The sequence below is a fragment of the Vombatus ursinus genome, unplaced genomic scaffold, assembly GCF_900497805.2.
Source record: "Vombatus ursinus unplaced genomic scaffold, bare-nosed wombat genome assembly UNPS02007284.1, whole genome shotgun sequence".
In the NCBI taxonomy this organism is placed as follows: domain Eukaryota; kingdom Metazoa; phylum Chordata; class Mammalia; order Diprotodontia; family Vombatidae; genus Vombatus; species Vombatus ursinus.
The window spans coordinates 19,057,817-19,071,554 of record NW_020947062.1 but is presented as its reverse complement, the minus strand read 5'-3'; the positions used below and the strand labels follow the sequence as shown (position 1 = coordinate 19,071,554).

The 13,738-nt window shown below is 39.0% G+C and overlaps 1 protein-coding gene across 1 annotated transcript in view; it reads left to right on the top strand.

Annotated features, from left to right (window-relative positions):
* Positions 1-288: 288 nt before the first annotated feature.
* The window catches only part of FSTL4 (follistatin like 4), a 772,743-nt gene continuing 759,293 nt past the window's right edge, over positions 289-13,738 (top strand). The window contains exons 1-2 of the mRNA XM_027849341.1: positions 289-320; positions 7,699-7,834. Of these exons, the coding sequence (XP_027705142.1) occupies positions 7,709-7,834 (126 nt within the window). The 5' untranslated portion in view covers positions 289-320; positions 7,699-7,708. The remainder of the gene's footprint in view (positions 321-7,698; positions 7,835-13,738) is intronic.

The following is a 13,738-nucleotide window of genomic DNA, read 5'->3' as shown; positions in this document are numbered from 1 at the left end:
TGTGCACGGTGACGTCACGCAGCTCTGGGCCCGCCAGCAGAAATAGGGCAGCCGTCAAGCAGCGGCAGCGGCATTTTCCTCTCCAGTCCGTTTTCTGTCAGTCGACTGGCCAAGGTGAGCACCAGTCGGCCTCCCGCTCCCAGCCACTGCGGGCAGCGGGTCGCGGCTGCCTGCCCAGAAGAGGCGAACCACAACAAACCCGACGCGTGCTGGAGGTGGTTCTCCTCTTCCACCTCTCTCCTCCTCTTTCTCCTCGGTCCCTCCTCCTCTCTCCCTGCTGCACATTCGTCCCGCGGCTTCTCCAGCCCTGGACCTTCCAGGTAAGAGGGGCCGCTGTGCGCTCTGCGGCTCAGCCTGGCAAAGGACTGGGGGGCTCGGATCCGGGGCAGGAGACAGGGCTGGGGTTTGAAAGTGCGCTGGGCTCAGCTAACGCTTTGGTTCTCTGCTCAGCGGATGACCTCCCGCGAGTTGGGTCCTCAGGGATCAGAACCCACCACAGGAGCCAGCTGGAGGCCACCCCTCGTCTGAGAGCGCTTTTCCTGTGAGCACCTTTGCCCTGTTAGGTGTGCCCAGCGGGTGCTTTCGAGGGGGAGAGCAGATCCGACTTGATGACCTGGCAGTGGAGCTGGGCTTACACTAAAGGGAGACTCGGAGTGGCGCCCGAGTGCTTGATCTCAGGGGTCTGGAGGTAGAGAAACCCCGCGGTTGCCTGTCGCAGAGCGGCGGGAGCAGTGCAATGCCCTGCAGCACCAGCTGAGTCCAGAGGCGGCTGCAGACGTAGAGATCTGCGCTCTCGTGCCGGGCAGGAGGCTGATTCCGACGGGGTGGGGAGCACGAGCTGCAGACCAACTAGGAGAGTGGATTTGGAGCTAGCAGCAATCCCTGTATCTCCGAGAGCTTGGAGTTGCTTTAGGGTTGCTCTTTTGCTCTTTGCCCAAGGCTCTTTCCTCTTACAACTTCTCTCTGATCTCTGTTGCTTGCTCAGACATATGCAAGACTGGAAAAAGTCAGTGTAAGTCCAAGCAGGGAAGGCTCTGATTCAGGCTGGTTTGCGGTCCAGCAGAGTTTCCTCTTTAAGGCCACCTTGCAAATCTTTGCCCCAAGGTTCAGCATCCGATTATCTGGCTTCAAAGCTCCCTTTGCCGCCTCTCTTCTCTTAACCTGAGCTGGACGCCCTGTTGGCGCTAAAGTGTTGTGGCGCTTTTAGGGTGCCCCTCAGCTCTACTACTCAGACTTAAGTGCAGGAAGTTTGACCTCAGAGAATAGGGATGGTGTTCGCCTACTCGCGAGCCCTGCGAAATGTCCAGGAATGCTCCCGAACCTTTTCTGAGCATACCAGACTAGAGCTCAGTCAAGCTAAATGTGAGAGTTCTGAAGCACACTGACCTAAGACCCCTCTCCCAGACACAACTAGCAAGAAATGAGCTCGTTTTCGGGACTAGGACTGCACACTGACCCCCAAGCCCACCGTTTGTTGGCAAAGCTTTTAAAGCGTTTGTTTGGCTTTGCATAATTTGGTGCTGTTAGTACTAGATACCTGAGGGAAGTAAAGGCAGAAGAATCGAAAAGTCAAGACCTAGGTTGAGAGGGTGAGAGCTAGCTCTTGGAAATGAACTGTCCATATGACCTGGTGTTGGGATGCATCTGAAGCTAAGTTCCCTGCTTTTTGATCCTCTAGATGTCGCTTCTGCTGTGATTTTTTTTTTCCTTCTTCCCCCTTGGTTTACTAAAGCACGAAGCCTGTTGCTTTAAGAAAACTTCAGAAATGACCGAAGTTCTTTCTGTACCTGCTTTTCATGCTTTTTCGTATGACTAAGCTTTGCATAAATGCCCTCTAGTTAAGTCTACTTGTTGAAAGGGGGCCCCCCTCTTGCATTTTTGGCCTTAGAATACTAGATTTTTTTTTTTAGAGCTAGAAGCGATCTTAAATACTATTGTCAATAAGAAATTCAGGTATCAACATTTCCTTTAAGACTTGATAGTTGTGTGATCAAGGAAGGGCATTTAATCTGTCTGAGCCTCATTTCTCATTGCATAAAATGAGAGATAATAATAATTGTAAAACTTTTCATACAGGGTTGCTGTGAGGATGAAATTAGGTAACCTAAAAAAAGTGTTTTGTTAATCTTAAAGTGCTGTATAAATGTAAGATGATATGCTGATGAACCTAGGGCACATAGGGTACCAGGACTTGCCCAAGATCACAGAGTGGTATTTTGTGTAGGTAACATGATGTAATGGAGAGGGTTTGAATTTAGAAAATCTGTGAATTACTACCAGTGGGACCTTGGGCAAGTCACTTAATCTCACAAGGCATGGATTTCCTTCTCTTCAAAATGACTTAGTGACTTAGTTTTGTGATCTTTAAAATCTTTTCTAGTAATAAATTCTGGGTTTCCTGAAAGATGACGCTGATAACACTTCAAGCCGTAGATGACCAAATGCATCTTGCATTTGATCCTTCAGTTCATAGTTGAGCTTTTAGATGACTTTGAGTTGGCTATTGTAATAAACTTTCTACTTAAAATAATTACTTGTAAGTGTATATCTAGGTTTTTACAGATGGGTGAGGGATATCACTGCCATCCCATCTGATTCTCATAATACCCTTATGAGGTGAGCAGAAAGGAGTTATGGTCACATTATAGAGGGAAGAAAATGGGATAGTGGAAATGACTTACCTAAAGTCATATATCCAGTTTGTGATAGTCACAAGTAATTGGGTTTCAGGTTACTTCTACTAGACCACACCCTTAGAAGCAGAATTAAGTCAAATGAAAATTTCTTGCTTTCCTGATCCATTTCTTACTCTCCCCCATCATAAAATTTCAAACCATTATGTCCACTTGATGAACCTGTGGTTTCTAGATACACTTTCTACTGGTTTTCAATGAAATCTTTTCCAAATCAATCCTCACAGACTTTGTGTGTGTGTGTGTGTGTGTGTGTGTGTGTGTGTGTGTATCATGTTTTCCATAACTCTTCCATAGAAGATTCACTCTGTGTGCTTGGAAATTCACCTTTGTTCTTTTAGGAAAATATGCCCCCAAATAGTAAGGCCCAAGAAACAAGGCAAAAATGCTGACTAGGCATAACATCCTAGAACTGCTTATGTAAGACTTTGTGATTATTTTTTGCTATTGAAAATTTATGTGAATGTCCTCAATCTTTTTTTTTTTTTTTGACAAAACTAACTTTGCCTCTGGAGAAGAACATTTCTGTATGTCAATCCCACAAATTCTCCTTGGACTGAGAAAAGTTTTTACTTTATTTCTATGGCTATGATCTACAGGGAAAGTGTTTTGGGGTCTTATTTTTTGACTCTTGTAATCATTTGCCATTCCTTTCTGCTTTCCACCTAAAGAAGGAAGAACTTCATTTTGGCCTTTTTGCAAAAATCTTTTACAAAGATCGTAAAGAGAAAGTAAGCAGATTATTCTGGCTGCTGTATTAGTAGGCAAAGAATCAAAAGCTCTAGTAGAACTTGGAAGGATTCTTTTGTTTGTCTTGTCCATCCCTCATCTTGCTGATAAGTAAATTGAAGCCTATAGAGGTAAAGTGACTTGCCCAAGGTCATACATCTATTAAATATTAAAGGAAGGACTCAAAATCAAGTCTTCTTGACTCCCTCTCCTGTGATACCATGCCTTTCAATGTGAAGCTGAGATTCAGAGTTGTGGTATCATTGTAATTGTTCAAGGGCCAAACTTTAAGTTTGGAAAAAAGAGATAAGCTGAAAGTCATTCTCAAGATGTGAAGATGAGGTGGAGCCCCTCTCCACAGTGTAGCCTCAGCATAATTGGAATGTCATAGACTTAAATATTATGCATAGAATCATTTAGGCACCTCATTTATCAAATGTTGGAAGTATTAATCAAAGATTGAGTAGATAATTACTAGGAAATGCAATTTAACTTCATTATGGTTTGCTGCAAGGTTAGTCTGAAACTCTTGCCATGCTTAATTTCTTTGGGATGGTATAGTCATTAGAAATTTCCTGTGAGGATTGTAGGTGGAAACTAGAGGTCAGTGTTAGGGATTTTTAGCCCAAATACTCCTCATTTTCTTTCCTCCTAAATAAAAATAAAGGTCACTATGTAGTTCATCAAAATAGTGAGGGGACATCCAACTTTCTAATTTGTGATAGAATTGAGAAGTAGAGTAGATATGGAAGAGGGAATGGAGTTTATTTTGGAGTAACCTTAAGTAATATTATCAGATTTGGGGGCATATGATGGTCTTGATTCATAAAAAGAGCAACAAGAATATAAATTTATTCTCAGGAACAAGTAAACTAAATTTGAAATGTAACTCTTAAAATTTATTTTATATAAGTCATTCCTAGTGCTGTGATATCGTAAAAAAGAGCATTAAACTTTGAGCCACACAGCATAGGCTTTATTCCTGGCCCTGCTCCTTTAGCCTTGGTCACTTGTTTCTCTTCCCTGGGTCAGTTTCCCTACAAGCAAAATAAGGGAGTTGAATCTTCCAACTCTAAAGCCCATGAAAATCTAGTTATATTGAGTCAAACTATGGTAGCTGGTAACCCATTTTTATGTCAGGAGCAAAATCAGAAGTAGGGAATAGTAACATTGAGGTTTCTTTGGCTTTCTAATATAAACTCCTTGAAGGCAGAGATTATTTCTTTTTGTCTGTGTATTCCCAGCACGAAGAACAATGTCTAATGAGGTACTCAATACAAGTTTTGTTAAATTTGGGTGCTTGTGGGTGGAGGTGGTAGTACTAGAATATAAAGATTTTCACTTACCTAATTCTCACTTACCCAGTGAAGGAGGGAATTAGGATAGAGGAGGACCACTTTTAAAACTAACTCCTGAGTTTCCTCTGTGACTTCAGTTGATATCCTCTCCCTAGCTGAACACTAAGTATAAAAATGAAGTGCTGTATGAAAAATTGCTGTGGAGCACTCTGGGAGAATGATGGTCCACAAATCTCAAGAGGCAGTATTTTTTTATGAGTTGTCTATCATTGAGAACTTTATAGCTGTCTTGAAGAAGAAGGCACTATACGTGTTCAATGACTTGGGAAATAATTCTGCCTACAATTATCATGAAGCTTATTTATAATATGTAATATATAGTTTGGCTTAAAGGTAGTTTTAAAAACCCAAATTGCTTTTAGAAGGTGTTCTAGGCTGTAAGGGAGTACATGGGACATGATTGATGGCAGAATGTCTATAGTATATGTTGTTAGTTATATAGCTAAGTTGTGATATCTAATTATATGTTACCGTATAGTGTATTTTTTGTTCTTTCAGAACAAAAGCTCCCGGAAGGGCAGTGACTTATTTGTCTGTGCCCACAGTGCCTGGCATTTTTTTTCTTTTTTGGTTCAGACCTATATTTCATCTATATAGTAGAAACACTTGTCCCCCAACCCCCCACCCTGTGTGAAACTACTTCTACCATTGTAGATTGGTAATCCATCTGTAATTTAAAGTCTTAGAGAATTTCATAGAGAATCAAGCTTTGTCCATGGCCACACAACTAATTTGTGCTATAGGTAGGATTTTAATCCAGTCTAATACTCCCACCTGCCACTTTGATTTGCCCATAATAGATACTTGATAAAAATATCTGTCGAGTTGAAGCTGGGGAAAAAGAAATCAAACTTGTGATCTGGCCATTGCATTGTTCTCTAGAGTTTGGCTTTATGAATTTAATTTCTTCTAGGAATCTGAAGACATTTCTGGCACAAGACAGAGTTTTAAATCAGGTAATGGTAGACAGCTTTATTTGGACTGGGAATGGATTGAAAAGAAACTTAGAGGCTACAGGGAGTAGATCTGTTTTATGGAAATGTTATGTGGCATCAAGTTGGACATGAAGACCAACCAAAGTTTTTGACGATTGGAGTAAGAGACTGAGTGGATCTCTCCTGCTGAGCCAGGTCAACTAAACAGCAGTCTGGCTTCTATCACACAGGAATAGAGGCGTAGGGACTGAATCTGTGCTTTTATTCATCTAGAGAAGTCTAGGATGAGACACCATCTCCACCAATGCAGGTCAGCACCTTCTCTCCAATTTGTAGTACAAGAGAATTGCCCCTGAAGCAATGAGGAGTTAAGTAACTTGTTGTGGGTCATGCAATGAATATGTCAAAGGTAAGAGTTGAAACCAGGTCTTTCTGATCTGAGACTATGGTCTATCCACTATGTTATGCTGTCTCTTACATATAGTTCATACGTAGTAGGCATTATAGAATGATCAGTTTGAATTGAAATGGAAAAAAAAAGTTCCTTGGCTTTATTATTGAAGAAATAGAACAAATGTTTGCATGCATAAAAGATACCCTTTATCTGTCCTGGGTACTGGGATAGCTACAGTTGACGGATAAGGCCTCCTCATGGAGCTAGGGATATTCAAGAAACAGGTTAGTTCCTTAATAAGATACTATTTTTGATCTTTTTCCTTGTGTTATCCAAGGACATGATTAATTAACATGCTAGTTTTATCCCATTCACATGGATTCTGAACTTTGAAGTTGGAATGTTTTTGATGCTAATAGTTTATAAGGACTCTACTAACAGGAAGACTCTGTTTTTAGCCTCTGCCCCCATGCCCTATTCCCTGTCTCTTTCGGCATATCGTGGTAGCCTGATCTGTGCATCAAACCTGTTTTATGTTATGGTAATGTTTGGTCATCTTGAGAAAAGAGGAAATGAATCATTATATTACGGAGTTAGCTTCAGAGAATGGAGGTTAAATTATTATTATTGTTCTTTTGGGGATAGATTGTTCTGTGAAGACCATGTTTTTAAGGTCTCCCAGTATCAGTTGCAGAGGACGGCAGGCTGGAAAATTGTTCTTGAATTTTTTTTCAATCATAATATAGCCATTTTATGCATTTTACCACATAAATTAAAATATTATTATAGTTTACTTCCAGTATTTGATCACTTAGTATGTGACAGGTACTTTTTGTATATATTTAAAATGCTTTTAGTTTTTCAAAGCACTCTTATACACGTTTCTTACTCCACCCTCAAAATCATCTTGTGACTTAAGTAAATGGAGGTATAATCATCTCCTTCTTACAGATGAAGAAACTGAGGGGGCCTCGGATAAATGAAGTATCTTGCCTAAGGTCCCCCAGGTCCTTGTTCCCCAAGTATTATATGGTTATAAAATGGACTGTTTGGCTTTTAAAGCCTTTATAACTTGACCCCATCTGTTTTTTCTAGTCTTACACTTTATTCCCTCCAAGACCCGATAATCCAGCGACACTGGCCTATTCTTCTGAGTTGGCCTCCTTTAAGCCTTCTGCAAACAGCCTTTCCTGGTCCCTCCTCTCCACCTGCCTACCTCTGCCCCTGCTGATAGAGCCTTTCCTCTGGGTTTGCATTCCATTTACACCATATATATTTTGCATCGACATAATTATTTTCATTTTGTCCTCCTCTTGGGAATATGAAGTTCTTGAGAATAGGGACCATGTTTTTGCAGTTATGTGTGACAGTGTTGTGTGTGTGTGTGTGTGTGTGTGTGTGTGTGTGTGTGTGTGTCCAGTGCTTAGCACAGTGCCTGGCACACAATAAGTGCTTAAGAAATGCTTGATGACTTTGTAATTATGGTTTTTTCATAATCATTAGTTGAAGCTACAATATGATCACTGAATAAGTCCCCTGTGTCCCTTTCTTCAAGTGACATGGCTTGATGGCTGTCTTATTCCTCACAGACTCAAGATAATGAAATCAAGAAGATTTGGATCGTTCTTCTTGCTGCTTGAGATTTATTTGTCGACCACCCTGGGATGGATGCGTTCAGAGACAAGCAGAAGTGTTCCCTCAGATGTGGGAGGGCTGCAAAAGAAGGTATTTTGACTCATTTACTGATTGGGAAATATTTCAAGTTCTGAATTCTTTTCAGTGCTACTTTCAAATGATGTCTTTTTAGAATTGAACAAATGGGAGAATTTTTAGCTTACTCATTATCTTTTCCTTAGGAGGTTGGAGGCAGGGTAGATTTGAAGAACAAACGTCATGGGATAAATCCTCCATGTCTACACCAGTTCTGAATCCTCAAAAGTGCTCAGTCTATAGATTGCTTCCTTATTTTTACTCCAAACCACAAGTTTCATTCATTAGTCTCTTTTCTTCCCAAAGATAAACAAAGACTGACTTTATTAGTTTAAAAAAAAGCCTTGAAATTTCAGATTAATTAGAAAAACAATTTGAATTAGTAAAGTCATTGTTTGCATTTCTTTTTTTTAAGAAAAGGATATATAGTAAAAAGAAATAATAAGAACTAACCGTAGAATTGGACCTAGAGTCATAAAGATGACTTCACATCTAACCTCAGACATTTACTTAGCTATGTAACACTGGGTAAGTCACTTAATCTCTACCTGCTTCAGTTTCCACAACTCTAAAATGGGAATAATAATAGTATCTACCTCACAGGGTTGTTTTGAGGATCAAATGAGATCATATATATAAAGTGCTTAGCACAGTACCCAGCACATTGTAGGAGATTAATAAATGCTTATTTCCTTCCTAATCAACTTTTTGCAATTAGGGAGCTACTAGGGAACCTGCTTTAATAAATAATTAAAGTTATTAATAATTTGCAGATTTAATTGTTTGTGATATACTTGAAGAGTTTATTAACAAATACTCCACTGAAACAACTTTTACTGGGATTCTTTTTCTTCTCCAAATGATCATGAATCCCAAATTATGCAGTAAAATGTCGTTGATTTGGAGTCTACTTAAGGCTATGAGAGTCATCATAGTTTAAAGAACAGAAATCTAACCTCAGTCAGGAAGATCTGGATTCAGAATCTGCTTCTGACACCTACTAAGTGCCCCTTGACAAATTATTTAACTTTTTAGCACTTCAGGCAACTCTTAAGACTGTAAGTTACCAAATAGTTATAGATCTCTACACTTGGAATTCCATAATACCAGTGACATTGCAGGTCTAGATTTCAAAAATAAGTTAGCATTTCCAAAGATTGTAATTTAATGCCTACTTATCTGTGTCAATGACTTTATAAAGGCCAAATGAAACCTTTACAACTTCTGCATGTGCCCATCTTCTTTCCTTGGTATCTGTTTCTTTTCACGTGGGACACAAACCAAAAATGACTCTTCAAAGTAATTATTCCTCCTAGGCAGAGTTAATAATGATATAGGTAGGTCAGAAAGACATCTGACAGAGCAGAGAAAACTCTGCCAAACCTCAGGGAATAATCCTTAGAATAGCCCCCTTGCCTCCTTAAAGAGAACCATACCAGTCTACATTAAATAAATGTTTTTTTCCCCTATCACAATGTATGGCAGGATCACTGAATTACTTAATAAAAAGAATGATTCCTCATCTATTATTACTTAATTGTAATATAATCCTGAACCTACAAGTCTTAATCTTTGGGGAGCTTCAGGAATAATTTAATGCACACTTCCCTACTGAAGTTTGCATTAAATTTCTTTGTAGTGACACTATGATTAAATAGAAATACTATGCCTTCTATTTAACTCCATGCATGGTACTTATTTAAAACTCTTTTGGAAGAATCTAGAACAATGACTTTTAATAATCATAACTCCCTACTCCCACTCCTCCTCTCACCATGCTCACATGGCTTATGACCTTCAATAATAGGCTATTGAAAATCATCTATGTTTAGTGTGTAATAGTAAAGTAACAACCATAAATCTTCTGCCTGTAGGGTCCTATTAATGCCTTATATTAAAATCACTTTCAATTAAAACATCAAAGCAGACTTTGAGTCAGGTATTAACTAGGAGTGAACTAACTGCAGACAAGTTAATATTGAATGAATCTTTTGTTTTCTAACTTGCTATTAATGTTTTGTATCCTGAAAAGAAGGGAGGTTGATAACTGTCCTTAAAGGAGGAATTTAATAAAATTCTTCTTCTCTTGGAGGCAGCCTGATGGTCCAATGGAAAGATTACTGGCTTTGGGGTAAGAAGGCAATATAGTACAAAGGAAAGAGTATTGGAGAGTAAGAAGACTTATTTTATTCTTGGGCAAATCACTTTACCTCTTAGGGACTGTTTTCTTAATCATGAAAATTTTTAAATCTTTTATGATTCCATAATCTTATTTCTTTGAATGTAGTTTATAGGACCATATCCATGAAGATCTTCATTGTTTTATTTCAGGGGAGAATTTTGAAAATAAATCATTTCTAAACTGGTAAATGAAGGCTTTGGGGTATACCCCAATATAGATTTTGTTTTCAATTCATGAAAGTGTTTTTCTTTCTGACTGCTTACAACTGTTCCTTACTCAAATGTTTTTCTTCAGCCAGAATAGTCAACTCACAACCTCTCAAACATCTCATGAATTTCTGCTATTGTAGATGCTTTTGGTCCCCACATGGAATGCCCTTTCCTACTCCCTTCTCCCATCTTTATCATATTTGTTATCTTTTGTCTCTATCTTTACCATTTTTGTTAAAAGCCCAGTACAGTGCTCATCTTTTCCATTCAGCCCATCTCTTCATACCTTCTCTTCTTATGGCCCTAAGTCATAATAATGGGGCCTTCCTCTTAACTTTTGTAACTATTATGGAAGTTAAAGAATATATTAAAGTATATGTTCCTCCTTTAAACTGAGAGTTAGTTCCTTTAGGGCAGGAACTAGATCTTATGTAACTCGACCTACTCCACAATACATAGCATAAAGTCCTGTTTATAGCTTTTGCCCAAGTATTCAATTAATAGTTGTTAAGAACTGATCTGCCACCATTTGGGTGTGCCTCCTCACAGTGGAAGACTATTCCCAATGCACAGCCTAACAGTGGCGACACTGAAAATTGCAGTACAATTAAGTAATGAGGAATCATCTCTTTTTATTAAATAATTCACTGATCCTTCTGAGCCCCACTGAGTTAGGAAATGTATTAATTTTACACAGACTGGGTTGGTTTTCTTTTATGTAGGCAAGAAGCCTATCTTCAGAATTTGGTTGGGTATAAAAAAGTGAAACTTGGGGTAAGTTGGTATTTTGAAGTTTGGCAGAGTTCCCATTGCCCTGGGGAATGTCTTTGTGCCCCAATATTGCTGCTCTTGAGAAAGCATATTTGTCAATGCACTGCCCATCCTGATGCAGAGGACCAATAATGCTTCATTATATCCACCTTGTGATCAAGAAGTGAGATCCACACACACATATACATACATACATATATACACATATTTTGATAAAAATGTATGTGTTTGTGTGTGTGTGTGTGTGTGTGTGTGTGTGTGTATATATAGAGAGAGAGAGAGAGAGCGCCCAGTTAATGAGGGAACTTGTTTTGTTTGACTATGCATATTATTACAAGGAATTTCTTTTCCTTTTTTTCATTGGGATGGGAGGAATAGAAAATAGATTTCCACTAATTAAAAAAGAAACTTTAATAAAAAAGAGAAAGTCTAAGTAGAAGGGAAAAATACCTATTTTTGGTAATGATGTTCTTTTAATCCTTTTTTTTTGTTTTTGTTTTTTTTTGTTTAGGCAATGGGGTTAAGTGACTTGCCCAGGGTCACACAGCTCGTAAGTGTTATGTGTCTGAGGCCAGATTTGAACTCAGGTCCTCCTGAATCCAGGGTCGGTGCTCTATCCACTGTGCCACCTAGCTGCCCTTAATCCTTTGTTTTTAAGTAAAGTTGTTCTTATTGCATTTTAAAGAGCAGGAGTGTTTTATTGCATTCCTCAATTTCTCGAGCCTGAATCACTGGACTGACCCAGAATAACTACTGAGTGTAATGTACTGGGAGGATCAGTGGAAAGGGCAATGTGTGACAGCAACTGATTCTCGCTTCCCCTATAAACAGATACAAAACAACAAAATATTTAACAAAATAAATAAAAATATAACAGAATAGGGTTTATGTTAGTTCGAGGTTTTCTCAGTCAATATGCATCAGCAGGGATCCTTCTGTAAGGTTTATTGGCCAGTGTCTATTTGAGTTTGACACCACTGCCCTACAGCATGTTTAGGCCAAGTCTTCCCTTAACTTCTTTCTTCCTTTTCCACTGTTTTCTCTGGAACTCTCCTCTGTTGTCAACAAACTCCTCTTTTTTCTAGATTTCTTTCTTTCATATTTTTTCATCTTCTAGTCCTCAATGAAAGCTAGTTGTGTTTTTTTTTCTCCCTGAAGACCTCAATCTCTTGTTATCCTCTCTAAGTTTGGTTGTTCCTTCTCTCATCCCCTTCTTGACACACAGGGCCCAAAGGACAAATTGGCATCTTCCTTGTTCTCCACTGCCACCTTTAAACCCTCTCTTTGTCACCATAACTAAGTACTCACTCATTTAAAGTTTAATCCATCTTGCTCAGATCCTTGTTGCCATCATCTAAAGATCCGGAGGATCATGCTTCTTGTACCCAGTAAATTCAGTCCATGACTAATGATCTTCTTTCTCTATCTCTACTCCCCTCCCCTTTGAATATCCTGACCTCCCAGGTCCCCAGTCTCTTCAAATTCCATTATCCCTCTCCTTATTCTACCTCAACCATAAGCAGGAAAGATCATATCTGGTACTCTCCTTATCCTCCTTCTCAACTAAGTTTGCTCCAGGTAACAAAATTCTAGTTTTGGTTTGGCCAATGAAATATTCTGTAGCCAGACTGCTTTGAGAAACCCTAATCTATATTTTTGAGAGTCAACAGAAAATCCCTGGAGGGATAGATAGTCCTTTCTGAAATACCTGCCTCCCATAGTTACATCCTTGTCTTCACTCACAGATAAATATCCTATGTAGACATACCTATGCATAAATGGATGTGTAAGTTCAAAAATATGATTTCCTCAGGGTGGGTAGTCTTTTAACTGAAGCAAATCACAAATGGAATGATCCTCTGAGCGTATCTAGGCTAGTCCCAAGATAAGACAAAATCTGCACTGAAAACCTTAGCAGCTTGGTCTAGAACCTGCCATAACTTGGGCTTCACTGGCATGGTCTTTGCTTCTGAATCCAGTGTTGCCCCCACTTGGTAGGCGAGTGAGTGTGTGCATGTGTGTATGTAGATAGGCTTGAAAATAGTTCCCAGGAACTTCTATGAATGTTGATTTACTTTGACTTATTTTCCCCTGGTAGCAATATTTTAAAAAATAATCCATTGACTTACCATCATTTTTATTTGAAAATACTTGGAAGGGATTAATAAGATTTGACTTAGCTTTTAAAGTTATTATACCAATTACTTGAATATCCTTAGGGTAAAAATGATTTAAATGACCAGTGTATTTATTCAAATATTTGTAAAGCAATTATAGAAAATGTGAATTTTATTAAATGAATGTTTTATATGCAAAGAGAACAGTTGAAATAGCTTGCAGGAATTTAACATTTTGATAAACGTAGAGTAACAGGAATAGGACTTGTAGGAGTCTTTTTCCTTATAGGATGTGTGTAACATATCATGCCTTAGAATACTAATGCAGGTACAAAGAAAATGAGGTAACCCAACACAGAATGCAAGACAATAGCATTTAATCGGAATTCCACAAGATGGGTCTATGCCTGTCTCCATGTGTATGTTTCTTAAAAAATGCCACCTACCATAGTTTACTGTCAGCTTGGAATTAAGACTCTGAGGGGATTTTGATTGAGGAAAAAGCTGTACCACTCTTCTCTGTCTGGCATCTTGCTGTACCAGGAAGAAACATACACTTTTGAGAGGGCTCCTCAAGGACTAAGTTGCTGGGGGTGTGTGTGTGTGTGTGTGTGTGTGTGTGTGTGTGTGTGTGTGTGTG